This window comes from Sinocyclocheilus rhinocerous, unplaced genomic scaffold (assembly GCF_001515625.1).
Source record: "Sinocyclocheilus rhinocerous isolate Xijiao unplaced genomic scaffold, SAMN03320098_v1.1 scaffold1880, whole genome shotgun sequence".
Classification (NCBI taxonomy): Eukaryota; Metazoa; Chordata; class Actinopteri; order Cypriniformes; family Cyprinidae; genus Sinocyclocheilus; species Sinocyclocheilus rhinocerous.
In genome coordinates, this window is record NW_015635022.1 from 508,314 (window position 1) to 531,061 (window position 22,748).

General features: G+C 37.4%; 1 protein-coding gene across 2 annotated transcripts in view; it reads left to right on the plus strand.

Moving 5' to 3' along the window:
- The window catches only part of LOC107746052 (E3 ubiquitin-protein ligase NEURL1-like), a 56,955-nt gene that overhangs the window by 21,647 nt on the left and 12,560 nt on the right, over positions 1 to 22,748 (plus strand). The window contains exons 1-3 of one of the 2 annotated variants that reach the window (XM_016560108.1): positions 2,788 to 2,998; positions 11,198 to 11,439; positions 12,764 to 13,085. In XM_016560108.1, the coding sequence (XP_016415594.1) occupies positions 2,965 to 2,998; positions 11,198 to 11,439; positions 12,764 to 13,085 (598 nt within the window). In that variant the 5' untranslated portion in view covers positions 2,788 to 2,964. Of the gene's footprint in view, positions 1 to 2,787; positions 2,999 to 11,197; positions 11,440 to 12,763; positions 13,086 to 22,748 lie in introns of those variants that run through there. The other variant, XM_016560107.1, reaches the window with a different exon arrangement.

Below are 22,748 nucleotides of genomic sequence, written 5' to 3' on the forward strand. Positions count from 1 at the left end.
TTTTTCACTTCCAAAAACGGTATACTACCGTAAAATTAATGTCCAATACATGTAATGTCCAATACCATTTTTTACCATATATAGTAGGGGAATTTACTGTTAACCATTTAACAGGTTTTTACTGTAGAATTTTTACAGTCTTTTACCGTTAAATTCACGGTCATCAGAACAGATGAAATTATAATAATTTGAGGTTGAAACTGTGTGCAGGTTAAATTATGAGGTCTAATTATAAAATGTAAACTGAAGTATTTTGACATAGGATGAGGAATATAATGGATTGCTCTCTTAGCAGAGCCTCTCTAAGACTTGTTTCTCTCTTTGAGTGTATTATGTAAGAGAATATGTATCTGGAATTAAAAAGAGAGTGGGGCAACCTCGTGTTAACCTTATGCAGCATGCACAAACACAATACACACACAGATAGTCAGCCTCAGCAAACTTCTCTGTGACTACAGGATTGATGGTGTATCTGCAAAGGAACATTCCCACTTTGGGATCTGAATCCTAAAGGTCATCTTAATGGGCCTTGGCTGTCTCCCCAGCACTCAAATGCAGAATGGGGTTCAGCCGCAGTGCTTGTCAAGTCATCCATAAGTGCTGTTCCAGCATCGCCTGTCTCTTGGTTCTAATGAGGATAGTATTTCACGGACACTTTGCCAGCCAATCTCTAATTTTAATGTGCTTCCAGTCATTTCAGGTTTCAGAGTTTATCCATTTTTATAGGTATATAAAGCAATTACCATAAATCTGTTTACCCAGAGTATATGGTGAGAGTGGTTGAAATCCATTTGCTCTGTACGGTGGTGCCACGTAGCTACTACTTCCTTTTAATTTCATCATCAGTTTTACAGTAACCTGAGTGCAGAAACCAATATAAAGACACTACACACTATATACAGTGGGTACGGAAAGTATTCAGACCCCCTTAAATTTTTCACTCTTTGTTATATTGCAGCCATTTGCTAAAAATATATATATATATATACATATATGTGTGTGTATCTTGACAACAAAATGTAATCAACCCGGTGAAAATAATCAACATCATGATCTTTTATTACCTCACAATAAAAACAATCCAAAAACCACTAAATGGCAAACATATTTCTCAGAGGAGGTTTTTGTAAGAGAACTATCCATTTCAAGTCGTCATGTATTGTAAAAGGATATCGATTCATCATTCATAGCGGTGCTAATGAAAGTCGTATGACAATCCCTTATTCCTGAACACAAAAGTAGCACTAGTGCTTGTGCGTTTCGGGCATGGGCTCCCAAAAATGTGTGCACCATGTGTGAGCGAGAGAGCACCAATCAGCCCATCGTTGTGGAGTAAGCGATGATTTCATTTTGATCAAAGTGGTGGTGTTCTGGAGCGAAAGCCTGTGGTTTGTTATGGTTCCCTTCAAAATTCCAATTGTTAAAAAAGGGGAACTCAAAAAAGTAAATATTATTGCTAAAGTGATTTTAGTGGATAATGTTTTCCCCGTAATCAGAGAGGCAATAGTGAGAATGAGTTTAATTGAGTTGATGTCCTCCCTGCCCTTTTTTAATCACTTTTTTTATTAACTAGTAACAACAAAACTCTCCAGCTCTTTGTTTATTAACTGACTTATATTTATATCTTTATAAAACATAAATAAATTCTGCCACGTCAATTCTAAAGTGTAATGAATTAACCACCCTTTGAACTGTTTTAGAGGCTGAAGAAATGTTTCTTGAAGTTGATGAGGTTAAAATCTGAGTTAGCAGGACCTGGTCCCAGATCAGTGGAGTGACAGTAAGTAGATTGACCCGAGATGACATTAACAGGTCATAATAATTCTTAAGGGTCACAGAAGAACAGAACAATATTCCAAGAAAGTCAGGGAGGAAAGGAATATGCAGCCTCCTCTAGAGTAGTGGGGTCTTTAACAGACTAATTTAGTCATTCTGCTGAGATGTAGAGTGGGTTGGCCATATAGATTTTGTTTGGAGTTTCACTATATGTCAAAGACATGACAGAAAAGTGATTATAAACATCATTTTCCCATGTTTTGCCATTGTTGTTTGCTAAAAAATATTCCTCTTTTGGCACTTCCTCTTTTCTTCAAATTGAAAGCTGTACTTCCTCTTGAGATGTTGTTGTAGGTCAACCACATCCTCCTGACACCTAAAAGGGCATTTTAGTTCACTATAGTGTTTTTTTTAAATACCTGGTAATATAATAAATATATTTGTATTTATTATTCCATACCATATTTCATTAACAAAGCAAGGGATGTAACACAAGTGGCAAGAACATCTAATAATTATAATGCATTTTATTAATTATTTATAATTAACTTCTGAGTTATAAAACTCACCAGCCTCTTCTCCCTTTGAACTTTGACCTTGAAAACTGAAGTATGTCATGAAATATAGGGATGTTTGTTTGTTTATAATAATGTATTATCATGTGTTTATATTATATACCTTGCACCTATGCGGTAAAACAAAATAATTAATGAATAAATACATCTTCTTGACTTGTGCTAATATTTATTAATTTCTAGGACTTACAGTTTCAATAGCTGTGTGTCTGTGTGTGTGTGTGTGTGTGTGTGTGTGTGTGTGTGTGTGTGTGTGTGTGTATCAGGTTAGTCATGTTACAGAATGGGTTTTGTTTTATTTTGAGTTTCTGAATATTTTATAGGTCTGCGTGGGTCTCGGAATGATCTGAAGAGACGCTGCCTGTAGTTGAGGGGCGTGGCACCCAGTAAAGCGCTCTCAGACTCCGCCTTCTATGTAAATGAGTCAGTGTGGCGCTGGTGTCCGCGCGCTCAGTCAATGAGCACCGAGACAGGAGGAGTGTCCGACTGTTTACATCTCGTTTCGGGGGCCGAGAGATATTTTCCTCCAGCATTATGTCGGTGTGGAATTATCGCACTCTCAACCTTTGAGAAATAAAGGCGGCCAGCGCAAAACAGTGACCGGCGTTGAGTCATGGGAGGCCAGATAACCCGAAACGCCTTGTACGGTGAGGAACTGCGTTAAGGATCTACATGCAACCGCTGAATGATGTTCATTATGTTTGCCTGCTGATGAAGGCTCCGATACGCGCTGCTTCAGCTGTACTGTAAAGAATAGACAGATATGAGAATTTAGATAGAAAACGTTTGCCTCTAAATATCACATAGGTGTTGGAATACTTGCAGCACAAAACACAATCGAGCACAAGTCATAGACTTCATGTAGATGGCTTTTGTATGGGTTTCTGGAGATTTTGCGCTCCAAGGAACGACTACACAAGCGCGTCTCCGCGTCCAGGCGCTCGTGTCAGACAGGAGACGTGTTTCCCCCACAGCAGCTTGAGCGCGTGAGAAAGGGAAGGGAATTTGTGGGGATTCCCTCTGTTGTTGGGAATAAGAAGGATTTACTGCGGGTTTTCCACAGCCTTTCATTTTTATTACCAACAAGCCCGTGAAGCAGCTGGTTTAAAAGAGAACCAAATAAATCAATTGATTAGTTCTACATAAAATACACGGTTGTTGGTTACACACAGTCGCTGATGTCCTGAAATTCATGTTCAGACTGTTGTGCTGCTATTGGTTTTGGCACGTCGTTCTAACATGTATTCCTTGCTAAACTTGCAAGTAGGCTATCTATTTTTTTTTTATGTCAGTGCTTTTTTTGTAATCCACTAGTGACTATATCTTCTTGAATTTCACTACTAACTATTCATTAGATGCTAAAACTTCGAATTACAATACTGATTAGTATATTTATCCAATTAAGCAGTAGTTACTATATCAAATCATGGCAAAAAATAAATATATGGTGGTGTATATGTAGATTCAATATGATTTAAATGTCAGGAGTTGATCTGGTTACTGGATGTTTTCCGTGGGCCTGCAGGGTGAATGGGTGAATAATCTTCAGTGTTGGAAGGGTGACTGTAACTGAAACAAACACAAGCAGTTGGTTTATGTAAATCTCTCTGTTTTACTCTTGCTCTGAGTGCAGCTGATTGGCCTGTAGTTAATCTGAACCCTTGGTGGAGCTGATCACTTGATCATTAATTCAAATTAAAGCACTACATCACATCCAATTTGGTAAACCAGGACTAGAGCTATAATAGTCCAGTATGTGTAGTAGCACCTGGTGTTAGTAAAAAGTGCACTTGTTGGAAAATCAATTTTTTCATTCCATGAGGAAACCCCTGAGTAAATTTCTGAAATAAAATAAATTAATAGACAATTAAATCACTTTGAAAAGCAAGCAATATTAGTGCAATAGCTTACATTCAAAACAAATCAGTCTGGTCTGAAACGAAAACATTACAACATTTGATTAGAAGCAAATAAAGTATAAAAAAAATTAAAAGCATACGCATTTGTTTGAGGCCTAGATGTTGAGCTGAAATCTTTTTAATTTTATGTTTGGAGACGATTAAGAAGATAAAGGAAATTATGGGAAGAAGAGGTGGAAACAGGATTGGGAAATGACACAAGCCAGACTCAAACATTATTTTTGCTTAACAGGAGCACATGCACCCCTGCTTTGACATTTTTTTTAAAGGGGTCATATGATGCGATTCAAATTTTTTCTTTCTCTTTGGAGTGTTACAAGCTGAGGACACGACTAGAAATCAGTGGTTAAGTTGTCACTGACAATTCAAACGTGAGTTTTGAGCAGTGTAGAGTAGCTTTTGTTGTTTGTCATTTCTCAAATGCAGACATGGTTTTATGTTTACGCGGCGCGATGCAACGCAACGCGTAAAAGCAACATCATATGACCCCTTTAAGATTATCTTCATTTAAAAAATAAAAATTGTATAAAAAATTTACCATGAAAACAAATGATTTAGCTCATAACATTCTGGTCTCACCTTCCAGTTCCCATTTCTGAGGGATTTTTTTTAGTTCTTGCAGCAGGCTGACAGTGGATATAAATTGCTTATCCGTATACGCATGCATCTTTCACCTCACATACTGTAAATTACAGTGGTTCATATGATCTTTGCATAAAAACAGATCCAGAACTGAGATCAAGATTGTCTGGTTTGTAGTGTTTGAGCTGGATATACGCACTTGTGTTTGTGTGTGTGTGTGTATTTAAGGCAATTGGGTGTTTCTCATGCACCTCTGGAACACATCCTGGCGTCTGAGGCAGGAAAGAGATGAATAATAAGTAATTTTTAAGTAGAAAGGCTGGTAAAAACAAAACATTACGACAGTTCCAGATATTTCCCACTGTCACTAGACCAAAACCAGAATCAACTCTCCACCTTAAACTGGAAATATGAGTGCAAATGAAAAGTTTTATGCAAATTGTCAGTTTGCTTCCATGTGTTTTTGCATATACAAATTCTCTGGTCTATTCTTTTTTTTTTTGCACCAAATCTGATTTGCATAAGTGTACATAATACTTTCTGTGCAATGAATGGCGTTATCAGACGGTGCAATTAATTTTTAGTAGGGATGCACTGATATAAAAACCTACCTGGTTCTGATAAAACTAAATCTCTAAAACTAAAAGTGAGCATCACAACATTTTAATGTACAATATGAAAAAATGGATATTCATTTGGAGATTTGCTATTTATCTGACTCAAAGATTACATTTACAGTCTTATTAAATGTCTGTAAAGAATAACTAAGCGAGTGTTAGATGACAGCAAAGGTATGAAAGGCAAGAAATGCACATGCAGAATTAAATATCCAACACTTGCCAATATATATATCCAATATTGACCAATGCAATAAATTAAAACTAATTTTGGCTAATTACCAATTTGGTACCAATATATTGAGCATCCCTAATTCTTAATCAATTCCCCTCTAAACATCAGTGTTGAATCAGTTATTTGCTGCTAATTTATATATAACAGCATGAAAAGTATTGAAATTACTGAATCAATTACCATTGTGTTATTTTGTTGAATTCACATTAAGACAGCCATGCACAAACAACATGAGGAAACTGTTAGCACTGGAGTTTGTTTGGAGAGGAATTTTTAATGGGGCATGTTGGGATTGATTATCAGTGATTGGTTGACACGCAGACACGGAGTCAATGCAGTGCGGTGACAGACAGATTATTGAAAGGCAAACAGAGGAAGTGCACTTATCTGCAATGCCCTGCTGTGGTTACATCGCTCAGTTTCTATGTCGTGACAGAAACACATGTCTGCAGGTCAGGTGCTGATGCTGCTAAGTAACCATCCGCTGCACCTCTGCGGAGCACAACATCATTGATGAGTCATTTAATACTCTCTCTCACCGCAGAAATGTCTCCGCCGCACACTGGTGTTTATGTATGGATCAGATCACCTAGGAGCAAGCCAGCCATGGCAGAAGACCAGCGCTTAATATGTTCTGCACTCATTTACCGTACTTTATTGCCTTATGATCAGATTGGCTTCAGAACACAATTACAAACACAGACATGCACACATACACAGAAAAATACAAGTGTGGACATTTTTGTAATCGAAAATGTCATTAATTGTGTCTTCAGTGTCACATGATCCTGCAGAAATCATTCTAATATGCTGATTTGATGCTCAAGAAACATTTATTATTATTATCAATGTTGAAAATAGCTGTGCTGCTTAATATCTTTATGGAAACCATGATACACTAGCATTTAAAAGTTTGGGGTAAGTAAGAAACACATTTTATTAAGCAAGGATGCAATTAAATTGATTAAAAGTGACAGTAAAAAATGTACAATGTTTCAAAAGTTTTCCATTTCAAATAGGCTAATAGTCAGAATATCACAATGGTTTCTGAAAGATCATGCGGTACTGAAGACTGTAATGGCTGCTTAAATTGATTACATTTGACAATATATTCAAATAGAAAACAGTTACTTAAATTACAATAATGTTGCACAATATTACTGTTCATACTGTATTTTTGATCAAATAAATGCAGCCTTGGTGAACATAGAAGACGTCTTTCAAAAACCCTATATATAAAACAAATAAAAAAGTTAGATCTACTTGTGCAATGTAAGGCTAATAATGTTCTGAGCTGGTAATAAACGAACAGACATTAATGCATTCTTCTAGTGTTGATGTTGATAAGTGCCAGCGTGTGTTTTCTGAGTTGAAGTGTGTGACGACACTTAAGCGAGGGTTTTGTGTAAAGTGGAGACCAGAGGGTGTTTGCTCTGCAAGGTGAAACACTCTCTGTTTTTCTTGTTGTTTTTAACCAGAATAACTAAACATATTAGCATATGAATCTTTAGCCAAGCTTGCTACTACTCTCACGTGTTGTGGTCACATGACATGCCTCTCACCTCGATGGATGGATTAGAAGCATTGTATAGTTGCCAAGTACCTGTACATGGCTTCTTAAGATGCCAGTTTCAAGTGATCTCACACTTATGTTCCCATTTTATATAATTACTTTTATTTAAACATTTAAGTCTGGTTTGCAACAACATTTACAGTATTTGCAATACAGCAATGGTTTTCAGATAATCTTTTACATGAGTTAATGAAATCTAACTGTTTAATGATTCAGGAAAAACAGAATCTCAAGTAGATTATTTACATTCTGGTGTCTGATACCTAAAACAACTTTACTAATAAAGCTATATTGAGTATCAGGGGACATGTACTTACAGTAGAACAGTTAATGTGATTACCAACAGAGCAAATTAAAAGCTAATTCCTAGATAACTGATTAGAAAGAAGGTCAATGCTTGACATAATTAAACATAAAATACATTTCTTATTTAAAATTATTTTAATATACACACACATACATAAATATATACATACACACGTATACATATATACAGTATATACATACATATATATATATATATATATATATATATATATATATTATATTTAACACTGAAAAAGAACACACATCACCTTTAAAGGCACATCTAAAACTATTTTCCTGTCTTTTGTAGCTGTTAAACAGATGAAACAAAACAGATATTGTACTGTCTGTTTGTCGAATATATTTGGCTGTAGACTCTGCCTTCTTATGATGTATGTAATACTCTCAAGTGCTCCTTTGCAAGTCACTTTGGACCAAACTTTATGTATATTCAGCAAATGAAACTGCAAAAAGTCAGCCTCGGGATGTTCTGTTGTGAAAACAGTTCAGGAGCGCTGCTGGCCAAGCAGTTTTATTTTAACATTGAGTGTGTGAGAGTGTGTGTGATGTGAGGGGTTTACACGTAACACGACATTCTCTGACCTACAGTCAGACATCTGAACCTGCCCTGAACACGTCTGCATGGTAATGAGGATGTAATGGGGATAAAGATAGCAGCTACCTGACAACCTTGTTCCACACAGAGAATTTGAACCTGACCTTAGCATGTGAAGGTCCTCCTTAATAAAAATAAAAAAATACACAAGTGTGCTTTACTAAACCTCTTTCCTAATTTAGAAATTATCCAAAAGTCTTTCAAAAACCCACATCCTGGCTCCACATTCAGAATAATTAAGAGTAAAGAATAATTAAGAGTAAAGAAGTCTCTCATACTCACTAAGGCTGCATTTATTTAGTCAAAAATACTGTAAAAACAGTAATATTGTGAAATAATATTACAATTTAAAATAACTTTTATATTTTAATATATTTTAAAATGTAATTTATTCTTGTGATGCAAAGCTGTATTTTCAGCATCATTACTCCAGTCTTCTGTGTCACGTGATCCTTCAGAAATCAGTCTAATGTGCTGATTTGCTGTTCAAGAAACATTTATTATTCAGTGTTGTACTGGGTACTGAGAGTTTAAAAAAAACCTATATATATATATATAGTAAATTAGTATTACTACAGTTCTTATTTATTTAAATTATTATAAATAATATTTATAATTTAAAAAAAGTATTCAATGGTCTACTACAGTGTACTATAGGTTAGGAAACCAAATCCACATGAGCTAATTCCATGTAATGATTATTCATGTGCTCAAGTGTGTTGACTCAGACCCCCCAGGCTGTTCTTTATGGGATGAACTTATATAAGAATCATTTTCTGTCTATTGGTTACCTTAAAAAAGAATGTGGTTACCATAGAAATAGCTGCATTATGATGTGTTCGGTAGCCCAGGGTGGAATCTGCTCCTTGTGTTTTGGGAGACTTGTGTTTATGTCATTGGCTTCTATTACTTACAATCCGCGTTTGTGTCTCTGCATGTCCTGAGCTGTTATATTTTATGACTTGTGTGTATCTTATATTATAAAATTTAGGATGACAACAGAAAGTTATTGAAGTCGATTCGAACTGCTTTTCACAACAGATTTTGCTCATTTTTAATGGGGAAAAATGTGAGGTGGGACTTGATTTTATCCATCAGGAAATGATTTAATTATAAAAAGTGGGTGTTACATTATAATGGAGCCAGACGTAATATGAGTTTACTAAATCAATACCTATAGCCTTTTCTTTGGAATAACGTGCAGCAATGAATCGTTCACAAAATGACCAGGAACATTATTAAAAAAAACAATAGGTTCATTTTTGATTTCACAGTAATTTAAATTAAATTATAATTGAATTATTTCGAATAATGAACCTAAGTTGTTGACTGAATATTTAACATTGTTTATGCTGTACCATAACTTGTTCCAATAATAAGTACAATGTCTCTTTTCCACCTCAAACCCAGTTTAGTCAAAAAAACAGCATTTACTGATTTTTTAAAAGAAATTTAGCAGATTATACCGATCTGGAATCGTCTTTCCCTGTGCAGACGGACTAAGAGAAAGCACAGACACTGAACTCAGATCAGCAGAAAATGGAAAGCTCTCACCATGGCAGCGTTGCTAAGGAACATGAGCTGCTACTTAACCTCCATTTTCTGTCTGACAGCTGCAGCTCTTGTGTTTGCTAATGTATTCATTTCAGTGTACTCAGACTATGAGTGTTACACACAATGTCCGTCTGCTAACAGACCTGCCAACACACACACACACACACTTAAGACACATGTATGCAACTTACAAGGCTGAAAAGGCACCTGAGGCATATTAATGATTTTATAATACAATATTTTGTTATATGATGGTTTCACATAGGGCATTTACATGAGCCTGAGGTTGCCAGATATAGAAAAAAACATTGAGTCTTTATTCTCTTCTCTTATGATGAGTAGCCTTATCTGCATTGCCCAGGAAACATGTCATTGCCCACTATCAGTTTCTACAAGGGACCACAATAGCTGAGAGCACATCAATGCTCCTCCAACTGTGCCATTACAGATCTGTGAGGGTGTGTTATCTTGTTAAAGGAGCCCCTTGCCAACTGGGTGAATGTTGGACATGAATGAATGCAGAGAGGATAGCCATACCCCTCATGAATGACATTGTCCCAACTGAACGCATTCCCAATCATTACTGTGCCTCTAACATGGATATTCACCTTCTCAAAACTCTGGCCACACCTGCATCTAGTCCAATAATGTTACTGTGCGCATATGAGATGCACAACCCAGTGGTTAGTGTTAACAGTTGGACTTGGGTAGTCTTGCCCAAAACACAAAGTGAATAAAAAGACAAGATATAAGGTTATATGATTGATAAATAGTATGACATTAAGATCTTTCCTGTTGCATATGTGCACTGTAAAGTGTAAGGCCTAGATTAGCCTGCCTGTGTTTCCTGCACCTCTATTCAGGAGGGGAGAGTAAATAATAATAATAATACTAATAATAAAGTTGTGAGCTTGTAAGTGAGAAAACGACTGGCTGTTACGAATTAATACATTGACAATCAGTCAACCCAATTTTCCATTACATGATTACAAGCAAAGACAAATCTGCAGTGCAACATACTGTCTGATTCGTAAACAAATCACAATAATTAAATGCTCTATGAAAAAGCTGAAGCATTTTGTGCTTCAGTACTGAAATTGTGCAGTTCAGTGCGGCCTGTTGGGAAAAGCGAATCAGATTTATCTACAAAGCTAAAAATCACTTTGTCCAATAAAAATGCTGTACTCAAGTGCTGCGTGAAATGGGGTCAGAAAAATCTCACCATGCAAGGGCTGATGCTGTTTTATGCGGTTCATTGATTTGAAAGTAAAGGCCAGGCTTAGTCATATTGAGCTAAGGTTTTAAGCACGATTATAGCTGAGAGAAGACTTATTTCCACAACATTATGTATTTTTATATTACTTAAAATTATTGTTTGTACTTGTTTTTTTTATTGGCAGACCATGGTTTACAAACCAAGTAAGTCTTTCTTTCTCTCTCCTAGACTCTCTGGGTGGACCGTTCCCCTCAACAGCTCACCGATGCCACCACAAACCCAAACGCTGTTTACCCTTGCATCTGTGTGGAGGTGTCCCCGTGAACCCCCTTCTCTTCCACCCCAATGCTAAGGGCTCTCAGATAGTCATGGATCTAGCACAAAGGAGCGTCAAACGGCAGGCCAGCTTCTGCAATGCCATCACTTTCAGCAACCGGCCCATTGCTCTTTATGAGCAGGTCCGCTTAAAGGTAGGAACAAGGAAAGGCATGATAAATCTAGGGCACGTTGAATATTTGGGAACAGTGGGATAATCTGGGGGGATGGTGAGTCTGGAATACTCAAGTGGATGAAACACACAGGCGGATGTGAATACTTCTGAGGGTCTGCTACAGCAATGACGACGTTTATGTGACAAATGTCTTGTCATAGCCTAGCGTGTGCGTAAAAAAAAAACGAAGTACACTTTAGGCTTTAGGAAAATGTGTTTTCTCTTGCTCTATCCTTCTTAGTTTGTTCCTCTATTGTTACTGTACTTTAAAAACACCATCCTAAAGAAGTTGCGCAAGTTCTCACTTCCCAAGTCAATGCAGTAACAATCCAAAATAAACACTCTTACCCCAGACTATGGCACTCAATCTAGCCTAACCAGTTATACGACCAACACACACAGATGGTTTTGTGTTTTTATACTCACTCATTAGTCAAGTTTTAACCCTGATATTCTCAGTAGCGCAGAGCCACTCTGATATACGTCACTGTGTTCTTGAAATGTTTGTAGTGCTTATTCCTGGAGTTACTGTAAATCAAATAAAACAGAGCTTCTCTACTCCAAACACACCACATGACTAACTCATATATCCCCTCAATTGTCCCCTAAGCGCAACCATTTATGATCATCACAAAATGTGCCCCCCGTTTGGCCTTCAGCACTGCTACAAATGGAAATACAAGAGCAAACTTTGATAGAATTAAGTTGAAATTAATCACATGTAAAGGATTTAAAGGAATGAACTGGAAACTTGTTTCAGCTCACAGGAAAGAAAAAACACAAAAGCAATGTAACTTAATAACCCCAAAACAGAAATGAGATTAAATAGAGTGTGGATGAAGAATTTTGTGTTTGGGAAACAGAAATAGTTTTTGGTGCTCCTAGTGGCACACTGCACCTTTAAAAAGTAGCATCTGCATAAAGTATGTCCCATATGATATATACTGTATATATATTTTATAAATCAAAACTATAATTTCTAAACACTGTCAGAAAAATGTTGTAGTGGTACAACAGCTTGTCGCCTTAAATGGACAATTTAGTATCTTATCAACCCCAAAAGGTACATATTAGTAGCATATAAGTAGTAAATACATACCCTTAAGGTACTATTTCAAGCCTTTAGGGGTAAATAAGATACAAAGATGCCCCTTTGAGGGAACTAGTGACAAGTTGTTGTACCCCTAATGGTACAGATTTTTACACATTGGTTTCTGAGAGTAAACATTTCTATGCTATGCAGTGACTCATGATGAACACTTTCGTATGTTGTAATGATAGCAGATCCATTTTTCTGTCTTTAGATAACTAAAAAGCAATGCTGCTGGAGTGGTGCTCTCCGCCTGGGCTTTACTTCTAAGGACCCGTCTCGAATCAATCCCGACAGCTTGCCCAAATACGCCTGCCCTGACCTGGTATCCCAGAACGGCTTCTGGGCCAAGGCCCTGCCAGAAGAGTTTGCAAACGAAGGAAACCTAATTTCCTTCTGGGTGGATAAGAAGGGGAGAGTATTTTACCGCATCAACGATTCCAGCCCCATGTTGTTCTTCAGTGGCGTTCGGACCACAGAGCCACTGTGGGCCCTCATCGATGTCTACGGTCTGACCAGAGGAGTGCAACTGCTGGGTGAGAAAAATAACTGTCCTCATACAGTAGTGTAAGCCAGTTCATGCCAGGTCTAAATGTTCTGCTCTAACAGACTGTAAAAGGAAAAATACTGAAGTAGTGTTTTTTTAATGCTAGCTTGATTTTTAAATTGGAAAAACTCAGTGTGCAGCATAAATTGTCACATTTAATTCAATTATAATTTATATAAGATTGGTTTTACAGTTTACCAAGAGTTTTTCTAAAACATTGTTCGAAGAATGGTGAAAATGGCGACATTGGACTTAGTGTGCATTATTTTAGGTGCAAAAAATTCTTTATGAATATTTTGCGCATATGTTTTACATGAACAAAATGTTTCCTCCTGTTTCCTCCTAAATAGTTGCCATTTAAGGTTATTTTATATGAAAACCTGTTAATTCACCATGCATGTGTGAGGCTGTTGCTTCTTCTAACTCACTGTTCTTGATAGAAAATCAATTTTAATTCATATTTATACATTTAAAAGTGCTTTTTCAATTTAGTTAAACACAAAATATACATTTTGAGATAATCAACTGGCTGCTCTTAAACTCCAACAAGAAAAAAAAAGAACTAGTGAGCTGGATTCTGGACTGGAGTCTGAGTTTTGAGCGATTCATTCAGACCAGTTTCGTGAATAAATCAATTTGTTCAAAAATTGGACATCATTACATCTCTGAACTAGGGTGCATTTCCTCTAGTTAGGTAATGTGCTAATGCTTATAAAGTTGTCTTGAAAACTTGTTAGAAATTATTTTTTACTGTTTATGTAAGTGTATGATCAAGAATAGCTCTTGCTCTAAACACACAGCAAATCAGAGAGCTTAAACTTGAAGGCAGTGGTCTAGATGTATTGCTGTATATAATCACAGTCAATATTGTCAAGAGCAGAGCATACCATACGCCACGCTTTGATGTACCGTTCTGTGTACAAGTGTTTGTGCATGGAAGGAGGGGTTTGGCAGTAAGAGGCGAGACATTCACATCTCACACGCATACATGCAGCAGGCTTTAATGCTGTCATCCCCCAGGGTTAATTATAGAACCAGGTCACATACACCAGAGATAGCTCCATTTATCCTAATTGAGCTCTGTGGCAATTGACGGCAGCCTCTCTGTCTGCTATCTGTCCACTGTGGGGGATGTGTTTCGTTACGTGTACGAGTAACTTTATCTGTATCTTTGCATCATGAAGTCAGCGTTGACATGCACTGCTGAACCTATGTTCTGCGACGGTCTACTGGCACGCTGAAACCAAAGAATGTGTGTGTGTAAGACCTGTTTCACACCGCACACAAAGGCAGTATGTATTTATTTCGCCACCTATGGTAGCAGTATTCACACTGTGTACATAAGCAGTATGATGCTACGTAGCACATAGGTTTGAGTTTCGGCACTGAAAGTGCACTATAAATTTATCAGCACAATTTTTTGCAACAAACTATGAACAAACATTAAAAAGCAAACTAGTCATCCGTCATCTGATACACATACGTGTGTATCCACTCTTTTCACCTCCCAGCAGTACGTCACATTTTCTCTTTCCAGAAGGGTTTGTAAGTGTGCATAGAGCCTGCAGAGAAAGATCAAAAGAGCTCGTCCTGTATTTCCATCAAACGTTGCTCCTGGAGTGCTGATGCCAGAACTGAAACAATCACATTTGAGTCTCAATTTCCTGCGGGCTGACATGAAATGCCTTTATTTACAGGACGCGGGAAGGAAGAACTTGTTAGTGACAGTACACAAAGCCTGAGGAATCAAAAACGGACCCTATTTAGTATTTACTTTATTAATACACCTTCTTGGTCTTATGTGAACCGTTCACATTCATAGATGAATGATTGAATGAATACATTTAATGAATAAATACAGATTTAGGTTTTGGTTTAAGTTACTTTTGTCAGTAATGGTGCCCTTCTAAATAATTATTTCATTCCAGTTGACGTTAATGTAATAAACAAATGAACAAATAATAAATTAACAAACAACAAAAAAAGCATTACCATTGGGTACATTGTGATGCTCTCAAGTGTGAACTTGACCTTCAGTCACCACGTCCCAGTTAAAAAGCTTTAAAAGTGGCTCCCAGCAGGGTTTCAAGAGGGGGGTAGGCCTACGCAATCAAATGCAAACGCAAAATCGGGTCTAGAACGCCCACTTTTCTCGATGGATGAAACTCCCAGTGGATAAAAGTCCTGACCTACATTTTTCTTGTTGAATATCAATTCTCACTCAGAAATGTCGCATTAGAGAAGAAAAACAAAGAAAGAAACGTTTTCCTGTTTTTCTCAATTCATGTGCTAAATAAATACAGCTTTGATTGGGGATGGAAAAACTGGTCTGAACTGGTAGAACCATTTGTAAACCATTTACAAAATGAGGTTTGAAGATGAATTTGAACGCTCTATGGTCCATTTGTACGGATGCCATAAATTCTTCCTTGTAATTTTAGCTGTTCTTATCTTGTGAAACTTTGTTTTGAGTGCCTCAAGCTTAAATACATGATGACCTTTTCTCATGCACCTGTGAGTTTGAAACACACACACACAGATGGTAACACATTGTCCACAATAACAAATGCACACACCCACACTAACGGCACAGCTTTCACTAATGATTGAGATCATTTGAGGTACCTGCATAGCATGCCTATTATGCTGGTAGGTATAAGAATGCATTGCTGAAACATACACTGGCCTGAAGTTGATACTACGGTTGCCAGACATGCATTTCAGGATAGTAGTTGACATTTAATTAATCCACCATAACCCATAAACAACCAAAAGCTTGTGACTATAGCACTATGATTAATTTATGATTTATCATAAATTGTCTTGAGAAATAGTTCAAATACAGTTAGTTTGGAGAGCACACAGACTGTAAAAATTATTTTTAAATAATTATTTACAACTTGATTATTTCAGTGCATTTTTACAAGGAAATGCTATTTTAGTCTTTCTATTTCAAAATTTCCCATTTAATTCAATGTGAAATTTACTAACAATTTTTGAGAAAATTATTATTATTATTATTATTATTTCAGTGTAGGTGATTTTTAGTGCTTTAGTTAATTTGCTGTTATTTTTTAAAGAGTACTATTTACTGGCCTGTTTATAAATTTAGACCAACATTGTTAAAGGTATTTTTTCTCTATGGTTAAAATACTTTCTGTCCCATATCCAAGCATCTCAACCAGCCCAACACTACAACATAAACTCAACCAATGGTGTGCATTGGGGGGGGGGGAGGGGGCGACGGACTATTTGTGTAACCAACCAATGGCAGGGTGTTTAGGGAAACATGTTTGAAAACATCTTTTTTGCAATTCCTTTTTTTTTTTTTTTTTACAACTAGTGGTACAGTGATACTCATTCCTTCCTTAGAGGCAACCACTCACACACTGTGATCTCCTGTCTGTCCAACTTCCCTTTCTCCTGTAATATCCGCTCTTCAGCACTCTTTATCGCCCCTGCAGCTAGGAGGTGATTCCACAACTGTCTTGCAGGCTTCTTTATAGTATGTGATTAGAGTCTGGCTGGACCTTGAACCTTGTTAGTGTGGTGTAGTTTTCAGGGTTCTAGAATGTATTGGTGAAATTAAAACGTCCCTTGAGGCATTTGGAAATGCATTGAGGCTGGAATGTTGTTTAATAAATAACCCAGCCCTCAGTAACCCTCTTCCGAAAAACACTGGCCAGGCTATAAGTGGCAAAAGCTGGTGGACCAACTTATTGGGAAGCACCAATTTACAAAAAAATAAAAAATAAAAAATTCATACAGTGGCACAATTTCCCTTCTTGTGAGCCAAAATTAGCACCCTTTTAATTCATGAGTTTGATATTTAGCTGGCAAAAACAGTTGCTGACATTGTTTCCTTTCATTCATTTGGCTCGTCTGTGTTTATTTTGCAAAATGATCGCCATTAATTGTGGTATATAACCTCCAGTATGTGCAGTGTGTGGATTTATTATACTATACTGCATGAACTTGAAATTCTGATGGATGATGGTGGGCTAGCACAAAGTATTGTGCTTAGCAGAACATTACATAGATGTGACTAAAGTCAGAAGAGCCCACAGTGGAAGTCTGGTACTGAGTATATGTAATGAAGATTTTACAGACTACATAGTTTATACTGTATGTCAACCATCTTTATCTCATGATTCAAACAGATACACTTTATGGCTCACGTTGGGGGTGTCACAGAACATTTCATACTTCTATTGTTTAACAAAGACTTTGTGCTTCCAGTGTCCAAGCATTCGAGTGAAAGAAAACACTCTCACTCTATATGCACATCCAGAGCAGCTCCTAATGGGATTTCAAATAACTTGTCAAACATCTGGACTTTGTAGCAAGAGCATAGCGTCTGGTTTAACTAGCATTACATAGGCTAAACTGGACCCTTGTGGTCCAAAATGCAATTTGCCTACAAGAAAAGTTATCCACAATGTATCTAATTATACAACCTGGGGCCTGTTTCATAAAACAAGTTGACCAAATAAGCCAGGTTTATTTCAGTTAGCCTGACTTATTGTCAATTGATTTGGTTCAAAATAAGTCAGACTAACTGAAATAAGCCTGGCTTGTTTGGTAAACTTGTTTTACTGGTGGCAGCCGCTGCTGCTGGTGGCATCATGACGCTCCCCCTACAGAATCTGCAAGGTATGAATCCATATTGATACAGTGAAAAAGAATTGGACTTGTTTTATGAAACAGCCCCCTGGTCTCATAAAAATACGTACCTCTGTGTACTTTTTGTGCAACACCGTTTTTACGTACCTTACTGCACGTTTCACCGCAGTTTCAAAGAGAAATGTCCATTGAGTGACGCTAAAACACGGGTTCAATACATGAACCCTGGCATGTTTTTATTACGTTGATACAGGTACATATTGCTGTGTCTTTATTATGTTGCTTGTGGTACGTATTGCGGCGGTTCAGAATTCAAATATCCGTGGACTGTCGCTAAAGGTTAATGCTCTATCGTGTTGGAAATATGCCCTACACCAAACACAACCCTAAACCTACCCGATAGTGTTAACAATCGCAAAACTGATATAAAAACGCATTTGTTGATGCAACCGTGCCATTTCAACTTCCTTATATGCAGATTTGAACTGTTCCTCCTCGCCTCTCAAGTACGTCTCCGTACTCCGTGAGCTACCGCACAAACCTACCGTCTATGAAAACCCATAGATATGAAGCTGGATATGTGCGATGCTAACGTTCAAAAGCATCAGTTTTCAAATCTCCCAGCATATATGCCATGAGACCAGGTAGTAATTATATTTAATAAATAATAATACCTAAAATTCAATGCATTTCAAGAGGTATGAGATTCCTCATTTTCCTTTATCAAAAATGTGCTCAATAGTGAGAATGAGCTTTAAGTGTGCAAATAGGTCCATGTACATTGCGTTCATTTGTTTTTCTTTAATACTACTTAAAGGGGTCATATGATGCGATTTCAATTTTTCCTTTCTCTGTAAGAAAGGGAGTTATTTTTTAAATAATAAAACATAAGAATACGGCTTCATTCTTCATTTTTAAGTTCAGGGGTAGAAAATGGATAAACAGTTTAAATATTACATTTCCACGTAACTGGTCAACCAAAGATCAAACCATTTTAAAAGCGTTTATTGCAAATACAATTAATCTCTCTTTCTCATTAAACAACTACGCTAAAGAATGGCTTGACACAAACTGTACAGGGGCATCACCACAGGGTTTTCTTCTGTTTTGACCCACTTGGACCACTTCTATAATGTTCATTGAGAAATGTGACTGATCCTCATGATTTATTTGATTGAGGTGCAAGTTTGACTTGGCTACGGTGGGCCATTCCAGGCTAATATCCCTAATTGAAAGTCCCCTGCCGAGCGCTTAATCCTTCAAAAATAATATCTTAAATATGGACTATTTAACCAATTCAGCCAGAAAGAGTGATTTAGCGAGACTGATGGGTTGTTTGCTAGCTCACATAATGGGTATTAACAGTAGTAATTGCATTTGTTTGGCTGGCCAATTGCTTTGGGGTGGAACAAATTAAAGAAATTAGAATAACAGATGTTGCAGCATTTGGCTATTTGACAGTATTTATGTTTTGAGTCCAAAGAGGGGGAAAAATAGTGAAGAAATGCTTGTCAAGAGGTCAGATTCTGTTTTTAAGAGCTCGAACCTACACAGGAAGTTCTGTGAAGAGTGCGCGAGGTGGCGGGAAAGTGTAGCGTGACCCATCCCAAAACAGAACACCTTCCTTTTCCTGCTGTTAAGTGTCCTTGTATCCCTTCTCCAAACTTAGAACTCCACTTTTCCTTCATTTTGCTCATGCAAAGGTCTCGGGACATCCAAACATGGACAGTGCTGCTGAGATCAGGTGTGGCTGTCTTATATATAGGCAGAGCTCTTCAGGGCCTCTTTGAGGGAGTTATGGGCAAACATCAGTTTATAGACCGCTAGATAAACATCCACATATTTAGGACTACACAGACCTTCTCATGTTTCCTGGGTCAGAGTCCTGGTGCAAAATTTCAGTATGTCTCCTATCTGCTGGGTTAAATTAAATGGGTGGTACAAATTAAAAAAAAAAAAAAAAAGCCTCAAACTGTCAACGTTGTTACTGTAAGCAGGGAAAAACAAGTAACTGCAACCCAAACAACATAGAAGATAATAACATAATGGGTTCATCATCAGCCTAGCCATTTTACTTTTTGTGGGTTGAAGTGGTGGTTGTGATTTCCAGGATCAAAAAAAAAAAAAAAAAGGATGTCAGGATGCAAAAAATGGGATCAAAGATTATCAAGACAAATTTTGTATTTCTTCAGAATAAGCTTCACCAATGAATCGTTCACAGTAAGACCAAGAACGTGTATTATAAAAATAAAATGGGTCAATTTGGATTCCGTGTTCAGACATGAGGCAAGGAAACCATGGTTTGCCGGACTAAAATTTGGATATGAGCCACACGGAGGGTCTTTTGTGGATTTCTGAGCGTACTTGGCTGTGTATGTGTGTGTTTCAGAGAAAGAAAGTGAGAAATGACCTCAGGGAAGGAGGTTTGTGACCCAGAGATCATTTGTCAATAGGTCCACGTGTTGCCTGTGTGGCCATTATTCCAAACAAAGAGACCCAACAGCCAAGCATGGCATAGAGCCAACAAGCTGTGCTGAAACCTCTCCGGTCTCCCCCTACTGTTTCTCTCAAACACACACACACACACACACACACACTTACTTACTTACTTACATGTACCATATGCATCAGCGTCACACTGCCATGCAAGCCCCACACTCTCTTCCTAGTTTTTTGTTCACATTGAACGTCTATCAAACTGGGATACAATCTTGAGCTTTGTGAGACAGAACAAAAATTTTCCTTTCGTTAAAATGGGAAAATGTTATACACAAAAAGAGACCTAGTTACTTGTATACTAGTAGATAAAACGACAAAAAAGAAAAAATGAAAAACCTGAAAGAACAACCTTATACAGTGCCTCAAAGTAAAACAAAGCAAAGAACATGCACTTCCATTTTTGGTCATTTCATTCCCATCCAGGCTCTTTCTGACTGAACCAAGAGCCGCTTTTGTTTATCAGAAACCTCATCTGCTCATTTTCCACTGCCTTTTGTGTTTAGCCCAACAGGTGCTGGAGCCTGGTGCTAAATAAAAAAAGCACCTTAGACAAAAAAAGGACGATCAAAATGGGCGCTTTTGGTCAGCGCAGCTGCGTCCCATCACTAAAATTGGGCATTTATGTGCAAGCCTGGATTCAAAGATTTATATTTTCAAAGAGATTACATTCTGGTCTCAGCCAGTCATATTGCAGAATAGCCGGGGCTTGTGTGAAAGCTGCCAATAAGACAAAGGAAATGTGAGGATTGGCAGCTAAGCAGGTGCAGGGTAATTAGAGGGGCAGCAGCTGCCAACTCATCTTGGCACAAACACTTTCGTCTTTGCCCCTCCCTCGGTTTTTCCATCTCCTTTCCTTTAAGCTTTCCACTCTAAGCGTGCAGTCGATGTCTGTGCTCCCTCAGAGTGGCTCAGCGAGTCTATTGAGTAATTAGCACTCACTTGTTCGCCAAAATGGAGAATATCTAATGGAAACTAAGCAAACCTTCAGGCGTTCTAACGCCTTTTTTGAAGAGTCTGTTGACAAATGGTCAAAGCAGACAGATTTAAGCCAGCTTTATCAGACGTCCTGTCATGACTGACAATGACAATTTGTGTCTCAGCTATATAAAACCTGCATTGACAACTAGGCTCAAGAACTCAGCATCCTATAGACCGTGTTATGTGCTTCTGCATGCTGCCATTATTTGATGCTCATTGTCTGTTCACAAAAGCTAATTGAAAACTTTTTTGTTAACTGAAATAAAAATGAAAACTAACATAAAATTGAAAAACCTGAATCTGAGCTAAAATACATTTTCATGACTTCAAAACAATAAAATAAAAATTACACACAATTTACTTTATTCTATACTTCTGTGGTAAGAACATAATTAAATACTTCTCTATCTCTGGAGCGGTGGTGTGCCTACTTTGATGTTTTTGTTCTTTATTCTATACTAAAAAAAAAAAAAAAAACTAAACGGACAAATTGAAAAAAAAAAAAAATCGAAATACAACTAAAAACTATATAAATGAAGTAAACTAGACGACTGTATAAATGTCATCTTTGATGACATTCACGAGAACTGAAAAAGGTTTGAATTTGTTTATTCATTCAACAAGTATTCAAACCACTACTGTAAGCTATTGTATGAGCGGAACAATTCAAGTCACATATTTTAGTAAATATGACTATCCATCCCAAACAATGACTGTGTGAATATAGACAGTCACTGTAAAACTGATTATATCAATGTATTTCTGTCTGAAAGTGTCTTTTTTGCACATCTGAAGTGTTATTTCACAGTTATCAGTCAGAATCCTGAGAGTACAGATCCCACTATAGTATGATCCCATTAAGATCAGTTTGGAAATATGACCCCAATAAGATCAGCTTGAAAAAAAAAAAAAGATAGGAACATGATGAGACAGGGATGGACATCATAGGAATAGATGGATAACATCCATCCAAAAGCATCCTACACATTTTTTGCTCACAAAAAAAGAAACTAATTGTTCTATCTTATCCCTTGTCAACCATTCGTTTCCCTGTCCACTTCTGTTATGTGATTTATCCAGAGAGAAGCATCATGTCTGTTCAAACTAGATTCTAGGCTTGCGTCCGTGCCTCCAGGTATAGGGCAGTGAGGGACACTGAAGCCTGGATTAATCCTATTTACAGCATGGCTTTACTCTAATGAGCCTGATCTAAGGCCCCGTCCACACGGAGACGCGTTTAGCTGTATACGCATAAATTTTGTATCGTATAGGCGTTTCGTCCAGACGGATCCGGCGTTTTGGGGGAGTGAAACCGATATTCTTTGAAACCGGGTCCCAGAGTGGATAAATCTGAAAACGCCGCCCATGCGTTTTCGTGTGGACAGCGAATCCGTATATTTTCTGAAACGATGACATCATCAGCCCACGTCTCGCCCCTAGTCAGACACCGCTACGTCACGTAACAGCAACAAAAAAAAAGTATTTTTATTAACTAACATTAACACAGATTAATAAATGTATTGTTCCATGTTCGTTTGTATACCGCGCGCAA